This window comes from Solea senegalensis, linkage group LG7 (assembly GCF_019176455.1).
Source record: "Solea senegalensis isolate Sse05_10M linkage group LG7, IFAPA_SoseM_1, whole genome shotgun sequence".
Classification (NCBI taxonomy): Eukaryota; Metazoa; Chordata; class Actinopteri; order Pleuronectiformes; family Soleidae; genus Solea; species Solea senegalensis.
In genome coordinates, this window is record NC_058027.1 from 17,639,677 (window position 1) to 17,654,507 (window position 14,831).

The 14,831-nt window shown below is 39.8% G+C and overlaps 5 protein-coding genes across 5 annotated transcripts in view; 2 read left to right on the forward strand and 3 right to left on the reverse strand.

The window, feature by feature from the left end:
• Window positions 1–3,664: 3,664 nt before the first annotated feature.
• LOC122771993 (high choriolytic enzyme 1-like) lies at window positions 3,665–4,756 on the reverse strand. The gene has a single exon (XM_044029601.1). The coding sequence runs from the start codon at window positions 4,660–4,662 to the stop codon at window positions 3,883–3,885; it is 780 nt and encodes a 259-aa protein (XP_043885536.1). The 5' UTR covers window positions 4,663–4,756; the 3' UTR covers window positions 3,665–3,882.
• Window positions 4,757–6,325: 1,569 nt separating this feature from the next.
• On the reverse strand, window positions 6,326–7,447 carry LOC122772542 (high choriolytic enzyme 1-like). The gene has a single exon (XM_044030689.1). The coding sequence runs from the start codon at window positions 7,351–7,353 to the stop codon at window positions 6,574–6,576; it is 780 nt and encodes a 259-aa protein (XP_043886624.1). The 5' UTR covers window positions 7,354–7,447; the 3' UTR covers window positions 6,326–6,573.
• Window positions 7,448–9,113: 1,666 nt separating this feature from the next.
• Window positions 9,114–10,079, reverse strand: LOC122772533 (high choriolytic enzyme 1-like). Its single transcript, XM_044030679.1, has one exon. The coding sequence runs from the start codon at window positions 10,035–10,037 to the stop codon at window positions 9,258–9,260; it is 780 nt and encodes a 259-aa protein (XP_043886614.1). The 5' UTR covers window positions 10,038–10,079; the 3' UTR covers window positions 9,114–9,257.
• A 928-nt stretch (window positions 10,080–11,007) lies between these two features.
• On the forward strand, window positions 11,008–11,905 carry LOC122772537 (high choriolytic enzyme 1-like). Its single transcript, XM_044030682.1, has one exon. It carries the CDS (start codon window positions 11,050–11,052, stop codon window positions 11,827–11,829), a length of 780 nt encoding a protein of 259 aa, XP_043886617.1. The 5' UTR covers window positions 11,008–11,049; the 3' UTR covers window positions 11,830–11,905.
• A 404-nt stretch (window positions 11,906–12,309) lies between these two features.
• Window positions 12,310–14,831, forward strand: part of LOC122772629 (thrombospondin type-1 domain-containing protein 4-like) — a 15,872-nt gene continuing 13,350 nt past the window's right edge. Inside the window, exon 1 of the mRNA XM_044030817.1 lies at window positions 12,310–12,645. Within this exon, the coding sequence (XP_043886752.1) occupies window positions 12,310–12,645 (336 nt within the window). The remainder of the gene's footprint in view (window positions 12,646–14,831) is intronic.

Sequence of the window (14,831 nt, forward strand, 5' to 3'; positions counted from 1 at the left end):
GTAAGTCGCTTTGCTAAATGACATGTAATGTAAAAGATATTAGAAACAATAACTAACCATGGAAAAAATGTCCAAAGTATAATAGTACTTGAGTTTGCGCTTTCAACCTTCCCTTAGTAATGGTACGGAAAGGGTCCCCGTCTACCAAAGTAAAGTTACTGTTCTAGGGTTTTACCGTTCCAAAACCATACTGTACTGTACCAAACACAACTGTACCATGATGGACATAGATGATAAGCAAACTATTTACACTTATAAGTCCAACAGTAACAGGACCAGGTCACCCTCGGAAGTATTCCTCTGCTAGCAGAACAAATGCAAACACTGTAGAGTAAAAGCCGGACCAGGATTCTCCCTTGTTCAGTCTCATATGGCGCTTTACTACTGTACAGTCCCGCCTCGCCTTGGCTCCATTTCTATTGTACCTCCAACGTGGGCATAGCACGGCGGCAAGAAACTGCCGTGACTTTGTTTTAAACGTGACACACAAACTGGTGACTGGTAAAGCAGATAAAAAGAGCACTTCAGTAAAAAGATTTGTTCACAGAATCGTAGGGGTTGTGGTGCGGCTCGCTGCTCACAATTGCTGCTTTCAGCAGTGCTGTCGCTAAATATACCGGACTCCTCTGTTAAATATTTAATTTCCTTGCTAAATGTTTGAGATTAACGCATGTCCAGGATTTGTAGGTCTTTTTAACTGATCTACAGTTTGGCATTGTCTGGTTTGACTCCAGTGTCGCCTGTTGCACTCATGATTCTTCCACTGCCAACTTTCAGCCAATGTGGCCGGCAGTCTGACAACGTCACACATAGTATCGGCTCAGCTCACTTCACAAGAGCAGGTACTAAAATAAGTACCAGGTATCAGGTACTATTGCTAATGGAAAAGCAAAAAAAAAACTGAGTTGAGCCAAGCTGGGATTGGGCAGTGGATAAGCGCCATTATTCTATCACTCTCCTTAACTCTCTTCAATTTTTGTGCTGCCTCTGCCATGACATATACTGAATGAATTGTTGCACCTGTACTTTGTCATTCAAGTGAGGGGAGAGGGGGGTGGCAGTGGTGCTGTGACATAGAATGTTATAGTTCTTTTTATAGCACAGACCCAAAACCAGAAGTTAAACAGTGCAAATACAGGTGATGCAGACCATGCTCAGGCTTTGACAGAGGTGACATTCACCCTGTTGTACCATCAAAATAATCTTCGAGACATCATTTGAACGTTGAGATTGAACATTGTGTCGCTTTAAACTGAAATACTGGCTTCACTGATCACTTTGCCACAGACCATTTATTCCCATTTATTTACATTTTCATTTGCAGCCCCAAAATTCTGTTTTGGTTTGCAGCAAAGCAGCTCATAGCACTTCAACATGTTATGTTACTTTGATTACCATGTTATTACCATGTGTTTTCATCAACATGGGCTTATATGTAAGTTTCTTCTTCTTTTAGCAACTTCCTGTCTACAGTTTTTGAGGGCGATGGTTAGGTAATCACCCAAATATGTTCCTGCAACATTTTGGTAAGAATCTACCCACTGATGACATTTTCAAGAGATCCCTATTTTTTATAATGGGCAAAACTGTAGGAATCTTCTTGATCCAGTGGAACAAAATGTAAAACATTCAGGCGCTGGTATGTAAAACACAGATGACAAAGTGTTCTGTGCTGTCTGAGTGCTCTTGTTATTGTTATGTTTTTGTGGTGTTACAGGCTTGATTGTAGTGTGTTCTACTGGGCTTCAGGGTGGTGAGAAATTCAGGAGTTGCCAAACAAGAACTCTATTATACACGTCAGCAGCTCACTGTGTTGCACTGCTGTAACTCTTCTACCTGAAAAGTCTTCACACACTGGCTTTTTGAACTTAAAGGCTTTAAGCTGCCACTTGGTTCTCTTCCATTATTAATACTCATCTCAACTGTCAATGTTGGAAGAGTGTTATTATTTTTCATAAAATGTGAGCATGTATTTATCTTGCATCAGCTTCCTTTTCTTATTATAAAAAAAAAAGATGTCCAAATATATGTGTTCTCTTTTGTCATGGATTGGAATGATGCAGTTCATCTGCTCTAAAGTTTGTGGTGCTGAAGAAATGAAAATGACAGCAGTGAAAAAACACAGGCTGAAAATCCTCGATCATAACCGTGAAATAAGAGAGCACAGAGTGCCAAGTTCACTCAACACTCACCCTGCAGCTTTTGGCTCCACAATATTCTTTAGACCAGTCAGGACAAATTCAATAGCATCTGAAGCAGCACAATCTATCAGACAAAGTGTGGACTCAGCAGGGTGAGCATCCATTTCTCATGGAGTCATTCAGAGTAGCTGTGGTGATTTAAGACCTACCACAGTACCTGCTGATGCAGTGCAAACCGATTGAAGACATTATTTTAGGATGCCTCATAATCACAAGGTCCACTGTAAGAGGAACGCACACACTTGTGCATTTATCCTGTAACAAACAGATAAATCGCCAAAACGCAGATGTAAATGATGTAAGCATTAATGCTGAATGCCAAAACCAAAGTCAGGCAGCCAAATGGGGAGCTGTGTTCTTTGCAGCACTTGTACACACATTATGTCATCTGATTGATTGTCTTTCACATTTGTCCTGTTTGCTTTATTATCTTTTTCTGCAAAAAAAACACCAACAACAGAATGCAATGCACCAATATTTTCACATGTAAATATTCATCCAAAAAGCTTGTTCACTGTCACATTTAAGTGGCCATTTGTACATCTCCAGTAATAGCTCAAGGCATCTGTGTTGTGTAGACATGAGAATATTGTGAGCAATGCTGTGTTTTTTAACAGTTTCCTGTCATGATGTTGATGTAGAGACTCAAGGTCATTCCACTCTTGACCTTATAGGAAAGGTCATATAATGATTAGCACAGCATTCTGTCAACAACATGGTGTAAAAATGGGACATTGTGAAGAGCTGATCATGCTGATGATTATTACGAGTTATGAGTTAATAAAAAGATTTGTGAAAAAACTTCTTCCAGTTCAAGGGATTATATGTCAAAATATAGGAACAATTATATTGGATTATATTTGAGATCAAAACCAATGAGTGGGATATTTGGAGCCACATTTCAGGACTTCTGATCAGGACAACAACATGACACAGAGTATATGTTTTATTTTAATTATGGAGGATTAGAAGTAGTAAAGATAACTACTCTTTTATGGACATTTGAGGCTTGTTGGGGTCATATATTCTGTGGTAAATTTGACCATTGTTTATCGTAGATTATAGTTGCTTTTATTAATGACAGGATAAAAAGAACACTAACAGGACATTTAACATTAGCATTATTAGCAGCCATAGAGTGCGTTGCTCCTGGTGATGTCAAAAGCAATATGGGGGATATTATTTACCTGGCAACCATTGTGTTTTTGTACACAGGGATGTTTGCTATGACACACAACAACACAGGGCCACAGGACTGTACAGTATTAGCTTTTTAAAGTTTTCTGTTGCCTCTTTAAAGACAAACATGTTTCTTGTGTGTTATTTTCACCTATTAGTAATAAATAAATAATAAATAAAATAATATTAGAAATAAATTAAATATTTCTTTATTTATATATTTATATGTATATATATATATATATATATATATATATATATATAGTGAAGTTAATTATTTGGCCATCCTTCCTTTGCTCAGTGATTGTATTTAGGTGAAGATGACTTCATGTATATATGAAAGTATTTTGTAATCTCAAACACAGTCACGTAAAAATGACACAACAGCAGTCATGTTGTTTTACCTTTATTTTTGACATTTGTTGGGGTCCTATATTCTGTAGTAAACTTGACCATTGTTTATCATAGATTATAGTTGCTTTTATTAATGACAGGATAAAAATTAGCAGCCATAGAGTGCGTTGATCCTGATGATGTCCCAGCGGGACATGCCCCGCCTCTGGCCAATCTGGACATTGGGGTTGGGGATGGGAGTGATTGTATCCCTTCCGTACTGGACAGTGAAGGCTGTTCTTCCATAATGCATGACGGAGGAGTAGTCGTAGGGAGTGTTCAGGTTGTTGGTGTTCTGCTTGTAGAAGTTGTAGGCATTCTGTGGGTTAATGTACTCCCAGTTGATCTTGACATAGTTGTCACGGTCGCTCCTGGTCTGCTCATGCTGGAAGCCCAGAGCGTGGTTGATCTCGTGCAGGACGACACCGTGGTAGACGCAGCCCTGTCTGTTCAGAGAGAGCACCTGTCTTCCTCCCACTCTGCCCAGAGCGGAGAAACATCCAGCTCTGTTCTCGATGCTGATGTAGTCATACTCGTTCTGACGGGGGACAAAGCGGATGCAGGTACTGCTGTGGTAGACCTTCATGGCAGAGTCGATCTTCTGCTTTTCCCAGCTGGTGAACTGACTGCTCACAGTGAATGGGATTGTCACCAGACCATTGTATCCTTTCTTCCACTGGCAGCTCTGATACCAGCACTTCATGGCGTTTCTGGTTTTGGGAGCGAGCAGGTCTCCTTCCAGCAGGATCTCATCTGTGGCATTGTTGGAGGTCAAAATCCTGGTGGTGATGTCAACGTCGTCTTCATCTTCATTTCCTTCATCTAGGAGAGGATAAGCCCGAGAGAGGCCGAGCAGGAGCAGCAACAGCAGGCTGACAGTGGGAGTCATCTTCAGGGTTGTTCTGGAGGCTGTGGAGCTTCTGTGGAGAGACTCCTGATGATCTATGTTTGACTCAGTGCTGCCCAGGGTCTTTATACTCTCCACTATAGGTGTGTCAGAAGGAGGATTATGGGCTGGTGTTCAAATTCTTAGGTTAAATAAACCTTTGGAGGGAGGACTCTACAGACAAACCTACTGATCCAACATGTTTTGTTATCGTTGGTCAGTAAGTGGATGAACACGAGCTTACCAAGGCTAAATTGTTCTTCTTTACATGGTCTTCAACCAGTTATGTGATTGGGAGATGCTCGCCAACATATGGGTCTGATTTTATTTTCATGTTTTGAAAATATTAGAGGCTCAGCTCTGTGACACAAAAGAACCATGAAACTGGTGCTATCTCTCTCTGGGATTTATTGTCACAAACACAATCAGTTTATACCAAATGTGTTATTTAGTCCAACCTAAATCTGACAGATGTTACACCTATATCATTTTTATGTCATCATCCAAAACTGAAACATGTGTAAAGATGCTTTCTGTGTGGCTTAACAGCAGATGTGAAATATTTTAGCTATCGTTCTGGATCATCTAAAAATGGCTCAAGAGAGATTAACTGCTTTTTTTAGCCTCAGGCGTCTTTATTCATTATTACACTTCTCAACCTAGCTTCAATTTTATCAGTTACATACACATTTACATAGAGTCTGTAGTTTTGCATTAATTCCCAGTTAAATATTCAATATAATCTTCAACCAAAATTCAGTTAAACCATTACACAAAAAACATAAATCCAAAGACATCAGTATGGCTGTTGTCTTTGTATAACATTTTCATGACATATTATTTATTTTACAAAAAACTCTATTGTGAGACAAATCAAACACTCTTGGGTGACCCTTTGTGGCCACAGTGACCCAACACTTAGTTGGCCTATGCTTTGGGTCAGCTCTTTGGCACATGTGTAATGGTGACAGAAAAATGACACCATCCATGTTTATATTGATCCTCTATGAGCCTTGTTGTCATGATGTCACTCTGCTGACCACTGGGATTGATGGGCTTCATGAAAAAAACTGATGACTTGATTCATGACACAAAGAAACTCTAATATTTTACATCCAAAACAATATAGGAGACATTATTTACCTGGTAACCATTGTGTTTTTGTACACAGGGATGTTTGCTATGACACACAACAACACAGGGCCACAGGAGTGTTTTTTAAACTCTATGAAGCATTAATCATTAGGGGAACAGAAGTATTCTGTTGCCTCTTTAAAGACAGACATCTTTCTTGTGTGTTATTTTCACCTATTAGTAATAAATAAATAATAAATAAAATAATATTAGAAAGAAATTAAATATTTCTTCATATTTTGGTTTTTAAATATTACATATGAACTTAAAATTAGCTCCATGCCCCCACAACGCAAAAGGGATAAGTGGTAGAGTTAATTAATTGATGAACTGGTGGATGATATATGTATCTTGTGTAATAGCATCACAGTCAGTAAATTGTAGGCAATATTTTTTCCTAATCTTTTGATAACTGAAAAGTTAAAGAGAAAAAGAAACGGTGACACAATTACAACATGGATTTTTAAGAAGTGAAGCTTCCTAACCAATTTGTTATTATTATTGTTTACAAATGTTTAACAATTATTTGGCCATTCTTCCTTTGCTCAGTGATTGTATTTAGGTGAAGATGACTTCATGTATATATGAAAGTATTTTGTAATCTCAAACACAGTCACCTAGAAATGACAATAGCAGTCATGCTGTTTTACCTTTATTTTTGACATTTGTTGGGGTCATATATTCTGTAGTAAACTTGACCATTGTTTATCATAGATTATAGTTGCTTTTATTAATGACAGGATAAAAAGAACACAAACAGGACATTTAACATTAGCATTATTAGCAGCCATAGAGGGCGTTGATCCTGATGATGTCCCAGCGGGACATGCCCCACCTCTGGCCGATCTGGACATTGGGGTTGGGGATGGGAGTGATTGTATCTCTTCCGTACTGGACAGTGAAGGCTGTTCTTCCATAGTGCATGATGGAGGTGTAGTCGTAGGGAGTGTTCAGGTTGTTGGTGTCCTGCTTGTAGAAGTTGTAGGCATTCTGTGGGTTAATGTACTCCCAGTTGATCTTGACATAGTTGTCACGGTCGCTCCTGGTTTGCTCATGCTGGAAGCCCAGAGCGTGGTTGATCTCGTGCAGGACGACACCGTGGTAGACGCAGCCCTGTCTGTTCAGAGAGAGCACCTGTCTTCCTCCCACTCTGCCCAGGGCGGAGAAACATCCAGCTCTGTTCTCGATGCTGATGTAGTCATACTCGTTCTGACGGGGGACAAAGCGGATGCAGGTACTGCTGTGGTAGACCTTCAGGGCAGAGTCGATCTTCTGCTTTTCCCAGCTGGTGAACTGACTGCTCACAGTGAATGGGATTGTCACCAGACCATTGTTTCCTTTCTTCCACTGGCAGCTCTGATACCAGCACTTCATGGCGTTTCTGGTTTTGGGAGCGAGCAGGTCTCCTTCCAGCAGGATCTCATCTGTGGCGTTGTTGGAGGTCAGAATCCTGGTGGTGATGTCAACGTCGTCTTCATCTTCATTTCCTTCATCCAGGAGAGGATGAGCCCGAGAGAGGCCGAGCAGGAGCAGCAACTGCAGGCTGACAGTGGGAGTCATCTTCAGGGTTGTTCTGGAGGCTGTGGAGCTTCTGTGGAGAGACTCCTGATGATCTATGTTTGACTCAGTGCTGCCCAGGGTCTTTATACTCTCCACTATAGGTGTGTCTACAGGAGGATTATGGGCTGGTGTTCAAATTCTTAGGTTAAATAAACCTTTGGAGGGAGGACTCTACAGACAAACCTACTGATCCAACATGTTTTGTTATCGTTGGTCAGTAAGTGGATGAACACAAGCTTACCAAGGCTAAATTGTTCTTCTTTACATGGTCTTCAACCAGTTATGTGATTGGGAGATGCTCACCAATATATGGGCCTGATTTTGTTTTCATGTTTTGAAAATATTAGAGGCTCAGCTCTGTGACACAAAAGAACCATGAAACTGGTGCTATCTCTCTGGGATTTATTGTCACAAACACAATCAGTTTATACCAAATGTGTTATTTAGTCCAACTTAAATCTGACAGATGTTACACCTATATCATTTTTATGTCATCATCCAAAACTGAAACATGTGTAAAAATGCTTTCTGTGTGGCTTAACAGCAGATGTGATATATTTTAGCTATCGTTCTGGATCATCTAAAAATTGCTCAAGAGAGATTAACTGCTTTTTTTAGCCTCAGGCGTCTTTATTCATTATTACACTTCTCAATCTAGCTTCAATTTTATCAGTTACATACACATTTACATAGAGTCTGTAGTTTTGCATTAATTCCCAGTTAAATATTTAATATAAAATTCAACCAAAATTCAGTTAAACCATTATACAAAAAACATAAATCCAAAGACATCAGTATGGCTGTTGACATCTTTGTGTAACATTTTCATGACATATTATTTATTTTACAAAAAACTCTATTGTGAGACACATCAAACACTCTTGGGTGACCCTTTGTGGCCACAGTGACCCAACACTTAGTTGGCCTATGCTTTGGGTCAGCTCTTTGGCACATGTGTAATGGTGACAGAAAAATGACACCATCCATGTTTATATTGATCCTCTATGAGCCTTGTTGTCATGATGTCACTCTGCTGACCACTGGGATTGATGGGCTTCATGAAAAAAACTGATGACTTGATTCATGACACAAAGAAACTCTAATATTTTACATCCAAAACAATATAGGAGATATTATTTACCTGGTAACCATTGTGTTTTTGTACACAGGGATGTTTGCTATGACACACAACAACACAGGGCCACAGGACTGTTTTTTAAACTCTATGAAGCATTAATCATTAGGGGAACGGAAGTATTCTGTTGCCTCTTTAAAGACAGACATCTTTCTTGTGTGTTATTTTCACCTATTAGTAATAAATAAATAATAAATAAAATAATATTAGAAAGAAATTAAATATTTCTTCATATTTTGGTTTTTAAATATTACCTATGAACTTAAAATTAGCTCCATGCCCCCACAACGCAAAAAGGATAAGTGGTAGAGTTAATTAATTGATGAACTGGTGGATGATATATGTATCTTGTGTAATAGCATCACAGTCAGTAAATTGTAGGCAACATTTTTTCCTAATCTTTTGATAACTGAAAAGTTAACGAGAAAAAGAAAAGGTGACAACATGGATTTTTAAGTAGTGAAGCTTCCTAACCAATTTATTATTATTATTCTAAACAATTGTTTAACAATTATTTGGCCATTCTTCCTTTGCTCAGTGATTGTATTTAGGTGAAGATGACTTCATGTATATATGAAAGTATTTTGTAATCTCAAACACAGTCACCTAAAAATGACAATAGCAGTCATGTTGTTTTACCTTTATTTTTGACATTTGTTGGGGTCATATATTCTGTAGTAAACTTGACCATTGTTTATCATAGATTATAGTTGCTTTTATTAATGACAGGATAAAAAGAACACAAACAGGACATTTAACTTTAGCATTATTAGCAGCCATAGAGGGCGTTGATCCTGATGATGTCCCAGCGGGACATGCCCCGCCTCTGGCCGATCTGGACATTGGGGTTGGGGATGGGAGTGATTGTATCCCTTCCGTACTGGACAGTGAAGGCTGTTCTTCCATAGTGCATGACGGAGGAGTAGTCGTAGGGAGTGTTCAGGTTGTTGGTGTTCTGCTTGTAGAAGTTGTAGGCATTCTGTGGGTTAATGTACTCCCAGTTGATCTTGACATAGTTGTCACGGTCGCTCCTGGTCTGCTCATGCTGGAAGCCCAGAGCGTGGTTGATCTCGTGCAGGACGACACCGTGATAGACGCAGCCCTGTCTGTTTAGAGAGAGCACCTGTCTTCCTCCCACTCTGCCCAGAGCGGAGAAACATCCAGCTCTGTTCTCGATGCTGATGTAGTCATACTCGTTCTGACGGGGGACAAAGCGGATGCAGGTACTGCTGTGGTAGACCTTCATGGCAGAGTCGATCTTCTGCTTTTCCCAGCTGGTGAACTGACTGCTCACAGTGAATGGGATTGTCACCAGACCATTGTTTCCTTTCTTCCACTGGCAGCTCTGATACCAGCACTTCATGGCGTTTCTGGTTTTGGGAGCGAGCAGGTCTCCTTCCAGCAGGATCTCATCTGTGGCGTTGTTGGAGGTCAGAATCCTGGTGGTGATGTCAACGTCGTCTTCATCTTCATTTTCTTCATCATGGAGAGGATGAGCCCGAGAGAGGCCGAGCAGGAGCAGCAACAGCAGGCTGACAGTGGGAGTCATCTTCAGGGTTGTTCTGGAGGCTGTGGAGCTTCTGTGGAGAGACTCCTGATGATCTATGTTAGACTCAGTGCTGTCCAGAGTCTTTATACTCTTCTCTACAGGTGTGTTTACAGGAGGATTATGGGCTGGGGTCCACACTGTCAGGGCTAAATAATCATTGGATGAAAGACTACAGAGACAAACCTTTTTTTAAAAAAAACATGTGTCTATGCCATCTTTTCTTTTTCTCTTTAACTTTGCAGTTGTCAAAAGAATAGGAAAAATGTTGCCTATACCAAAACTTACTGATTATGATGAATTACACAAGTTACATAAATCATCCACCAGTCCATCAATTAATTAACTCTACCATCTATCCTTTGTGGGTTGTGAGGGCATTTCTTTGGTGAAAATATGTGATAATAATTTCTTAATAAGTGAAAATGAAGTGCAAGCCAAGTATTTGTCCTTAAAGAGGCAACAGAAAATGTCTGTTCCCCTAATGATTTGTGCTTGACACAGTTTAAAAAGTTCATACTATAAAAAATGAGAAAATGAGAAACTGGATTGGCGTCAGGGTGTATGATCATTATGACAGCTGGGCAGTTTGTTACAAGGGAGGTCTCAAGGAAATATTAGATTAGATTAGATTAGATTAGATTAGATTAGATTAGATTAGATTAGATTAGATTGGATTAGATTAGATTAGATTAGATTGCTTCTTCAAAAATAAGACCAGGGCTAACTGGTTGAGGACCATGTAAAGTGTTTAAGATAAAATCTTGCCTTGGTAAGCTTGTGTTCATCAGACCTACTGACCAAACATAACAAAACATGTTGAATCAGTAGGTTTGTCTGTGGAGTCCTCCCTCAAAATGTTTATTTAATGCTAACAGTTTGGACCCCAGCCCATAATCCTCCTGTAGACACACCTATAGTGGAGAGTATAAAGACCCTGGGCAGCACTGAGTCTAACATAGATCATCAGGAGTCTCTCCACAGAAGCTCCACAGCCTCCAGACCAACCCTGAAGATGACTCCCACTGTCAGCCTGCTGTTGCTGCTCCTGCTCGGCCTCTCTCAGGCTCATCCTCTCCATGATGAAGGAAATGAAGATGAAGACGACGTTGACATCACCACCAGGATTCTGACCTCCAACAATGCCACAGATGAGATCCTGCTGGAAGGAGACCTGCTCGCTCCCAAAACCAGAAACGCCATGAAGTGCTGGTATCAGAGCTGCCAGTGGAAGAAAGGAAACAATGGTCTGGTGACAATCCCATTCACTGTGAGCAGTCAGTTCACCAGCTGGGAAAAGCAGAAGATCGACTCTGCCATGAAGGTCTACCACAGCAGTACCTGCATCCGCTTTGTCCCCCGTCAGAACGAGTATGACTACATCAGCATCGAGAACAGAGCTGGATGTTTCTCCGCTCTGGGCAGAGTGGGAGGAAGACAGGTGCTCTCTCTGAACAGACAGGGCTGCGTCTATCACGGTGTCGTCCTGCACGAGATCAACCACGCTCTGGGCTTCCAGCATGAGCAGACCAGGAGCGACCGTGACAACTATGTCAAGATCAACTGGGAGTACATTAACCCACAGAATGCCTACAACTTCTACAAGCAGAACACCAACAACCTGAACACTCCCTACGACTACTCCTCCGTCATGCACTATGGAAGAACAGCCTTCACTGTCCAGTACGGGAGAGATACAATCACTCCCATCCCCAACCCCAATGTCCAGATCGGCCAGAGGCGGGGCATGTCCCGCTGGGACATCATCAGGATCAACGCCCTCTATGGCTGCTAATAATGCTAAAGTTAAATGTCCTGTTTGTGTTCTTTTCATCCTGTCATTAATAAAAGCAACTATAATCTATGATAAATAATGGTCAAGTTTACTACAGAATATATGACCCCAACAAATGTCAAAAATAAAGGTAAAACAACACGACTGCTGTTACTGTATACTTTCATACAGGGGTTAATTTGAGCCAGATCCTGCCGGAACAAGATCCAGCACCTCTTAATTTTGGCCTCCCTGTGTTCCGGTACTTATTTGGGCAGATCCGGTACCTCTCATCAAAAAAACTACAAAAAAAACACATATATATAGAACTTGGAGAACCGTATCTTATCTCAAGGATAAAACTGGATATAATAAGTTAATTGTGGAGTTGAAGGTGCTTTAAGCACAGTACTGGCCCGAGGACGCAGGTGTGCTATATGGAGGGACTGAGGTTGAATCACTGTGTCAGCTCTTCAACATTGCCAACCCGCGTGCAGTCGTATGATACGGGCCTACAGAAAGTACAGAGACTCCGATGGAAAAGACACCCCCGATGAGCTGATGGAGTTACTTTTTGCTGTCAACAGCATTCCCATTGCAAGTGCTGAATGTGAGCGCAGATTTTCTCAAATGAACCTGATTTGCACTCCCAAGCATGCCTCTTTGCTCACATCCACCATATCAACTTTACTCTTCCTAAATCTTGTTGGACCCCCTCTGGCCAAATTCAATCCAGTCCCGTATGTGGGGTCGTGGGTGGCCAAAGGACACAGAACTGCCACAGACACACGCAGTAAAACCCGAAAAAAAGAGGAGGAGGAGAATCCAGACATGCTCGTGATATGGGGTGTTTTGGACTACTAAATATGGTGAGCATACTGTCTATTAATAGGCCGCCGTGCCAATCTTTGAATAATAATAATGATGGAAGATATGTGTGATTTATTAAAAGCCCTTTTTTTTTTTTTCACATTAGACCTGTTGAGAAATGAATTGCTGACTGTATACTGTAAGTCCCACCTGTGGTGATGTGGGCCATGGATATTATTTGAAATCGAAGCTTGTAAGTCCCACAGTGTTGCAAGTGGGCATTTTCATGTTGTTTTCAGCACGTTTTCTGTATATGTTCCGGGACCTGTCCCCGTCTCGTCATCCCTGAGCTGTCATATGTACTTTGCATTCCGGCACCTTATGATTTACAAATTAAGCACTGCTTTCATATATACATGAAGTCATCTTCACCTAAATACAATCACTGAGCAAAGGAAGGATGGCCAAATAATTGTTAAACATTTGTAAGGAAAATAATAATACATTGGGTAGGAAGCTTTACTACTTAAAAATCCATGTTGTGATGTCACCTTTTCTTTTTTCTCTTCAACTTTTCAAAAAACGTTGCCTAGAACTTACTGATTATAATGCTATTAACTCTACCACTTGCGTTGTGGGGGCATGGAGTCAATTTTAACTCGATATGAAATATTTAAAACCCAAAATATGAAGAAATATTTAATTTATTTTTAACATTAATTTGTTTATTATTTATTTATTACTAATAGGTGAAAATAACACACAAGCTAGGTGTTTATCTTTAAAGAGGCAACAGAAAACTTCTGTTCCCCTAATTGATTAATATCAATGCTTGATAAAGAAGTTCATACAGTACAGTCCTGTGGCCCTGTGTTGTTGTGTGTCATAGCAAACATCCCTGTGTCATAGCAAACAAAACACAATGGTGACAAGGTAAATCATATTCCCTTTATTTTTTTGGACATAGAATATTAAAGTTTATTTGTGTCATGAATCAAGTCATCATGTTTTTTTCATAAAGCCCATCAATCCCAGTGGTCAGCAGAGTGACACAATGACAACAAGGCTCATAGGGGATCAATATAAACATGGATGGTGTCCTTTTTCTGTCACCATAACACATGTGCCAAAGAGATGACCCAAAGCATAGGCCAACTAAGTGTTGGGCCACTGTGGCCACAAAGGGTCACCAAAGAGTGTTTGATGTGTCTCACAAGAGAGTTTATGTAAAATCATACATCATGAAAATGTTATACAAAGATGTCAACAGCCATACTGATGTCTTTGGATTTATGTTTTTGTGTAATGGTTTAACTGAATTCTGGTTGAATAATAAATCGAATATCTAACTGAAATTAACGAACTAACGAAATTAATGCAAAGCTACAGTGTCATGTTGGTGCGATTTTTGACAACCTACGAAACTATGACATTTCTTGTGACTATAATTGACTAACTTTGGTTGCAATTTTGGACTACATACAACACTATGACTTTTTTGAATGATTTTGGAAGACATACTATATATACCATGATTTTTTGGGTGATTTTGGACGACATACTATACTATGATTTTTTGAGTGATTTTGGACGACATACTATGCTATGACTTTTTCGACCGTTTTTGGAACATATACGATACTATGACTTTTTGGGGTGATTTTGGACGACATACTATACTATGACTTTTTTGACTGATTTTGCACAACATACTATATACTATGACTTTTTTGGGTGATTTTAGACGACATACTATACTATGACTTTTTGGGTGATTTTGGATGACATACTATACTATGACTTTTTGGGTGATTTTGGATGATATACTATACAATGACTTTTTTGACCAATTTTGGACGACATACTATACTATGACTTTTTTGACCAATTTTGGACAACATACTATACAATGACTTTTTGGGACGACATACTATCATATGACTTTTTTGGGTGATTTTGGACGACTTACTATATATACTATGACTTATTTGGGTGATTTTGGACAACAAACTATATACTATGACTTTTTTGGGTAATTTTCGACGACATACTATTCGATGACTTTTTGGGTGATTTTGGATGACATACTATACTATGACTTTTTTGACCAATTTTGGACAACATACTATACTATGACTTTTTTGACCGATTTTGGACGACATACTATACTATGACTTTTTAGACCATTTTTGGAAAACATACTATACTATGAC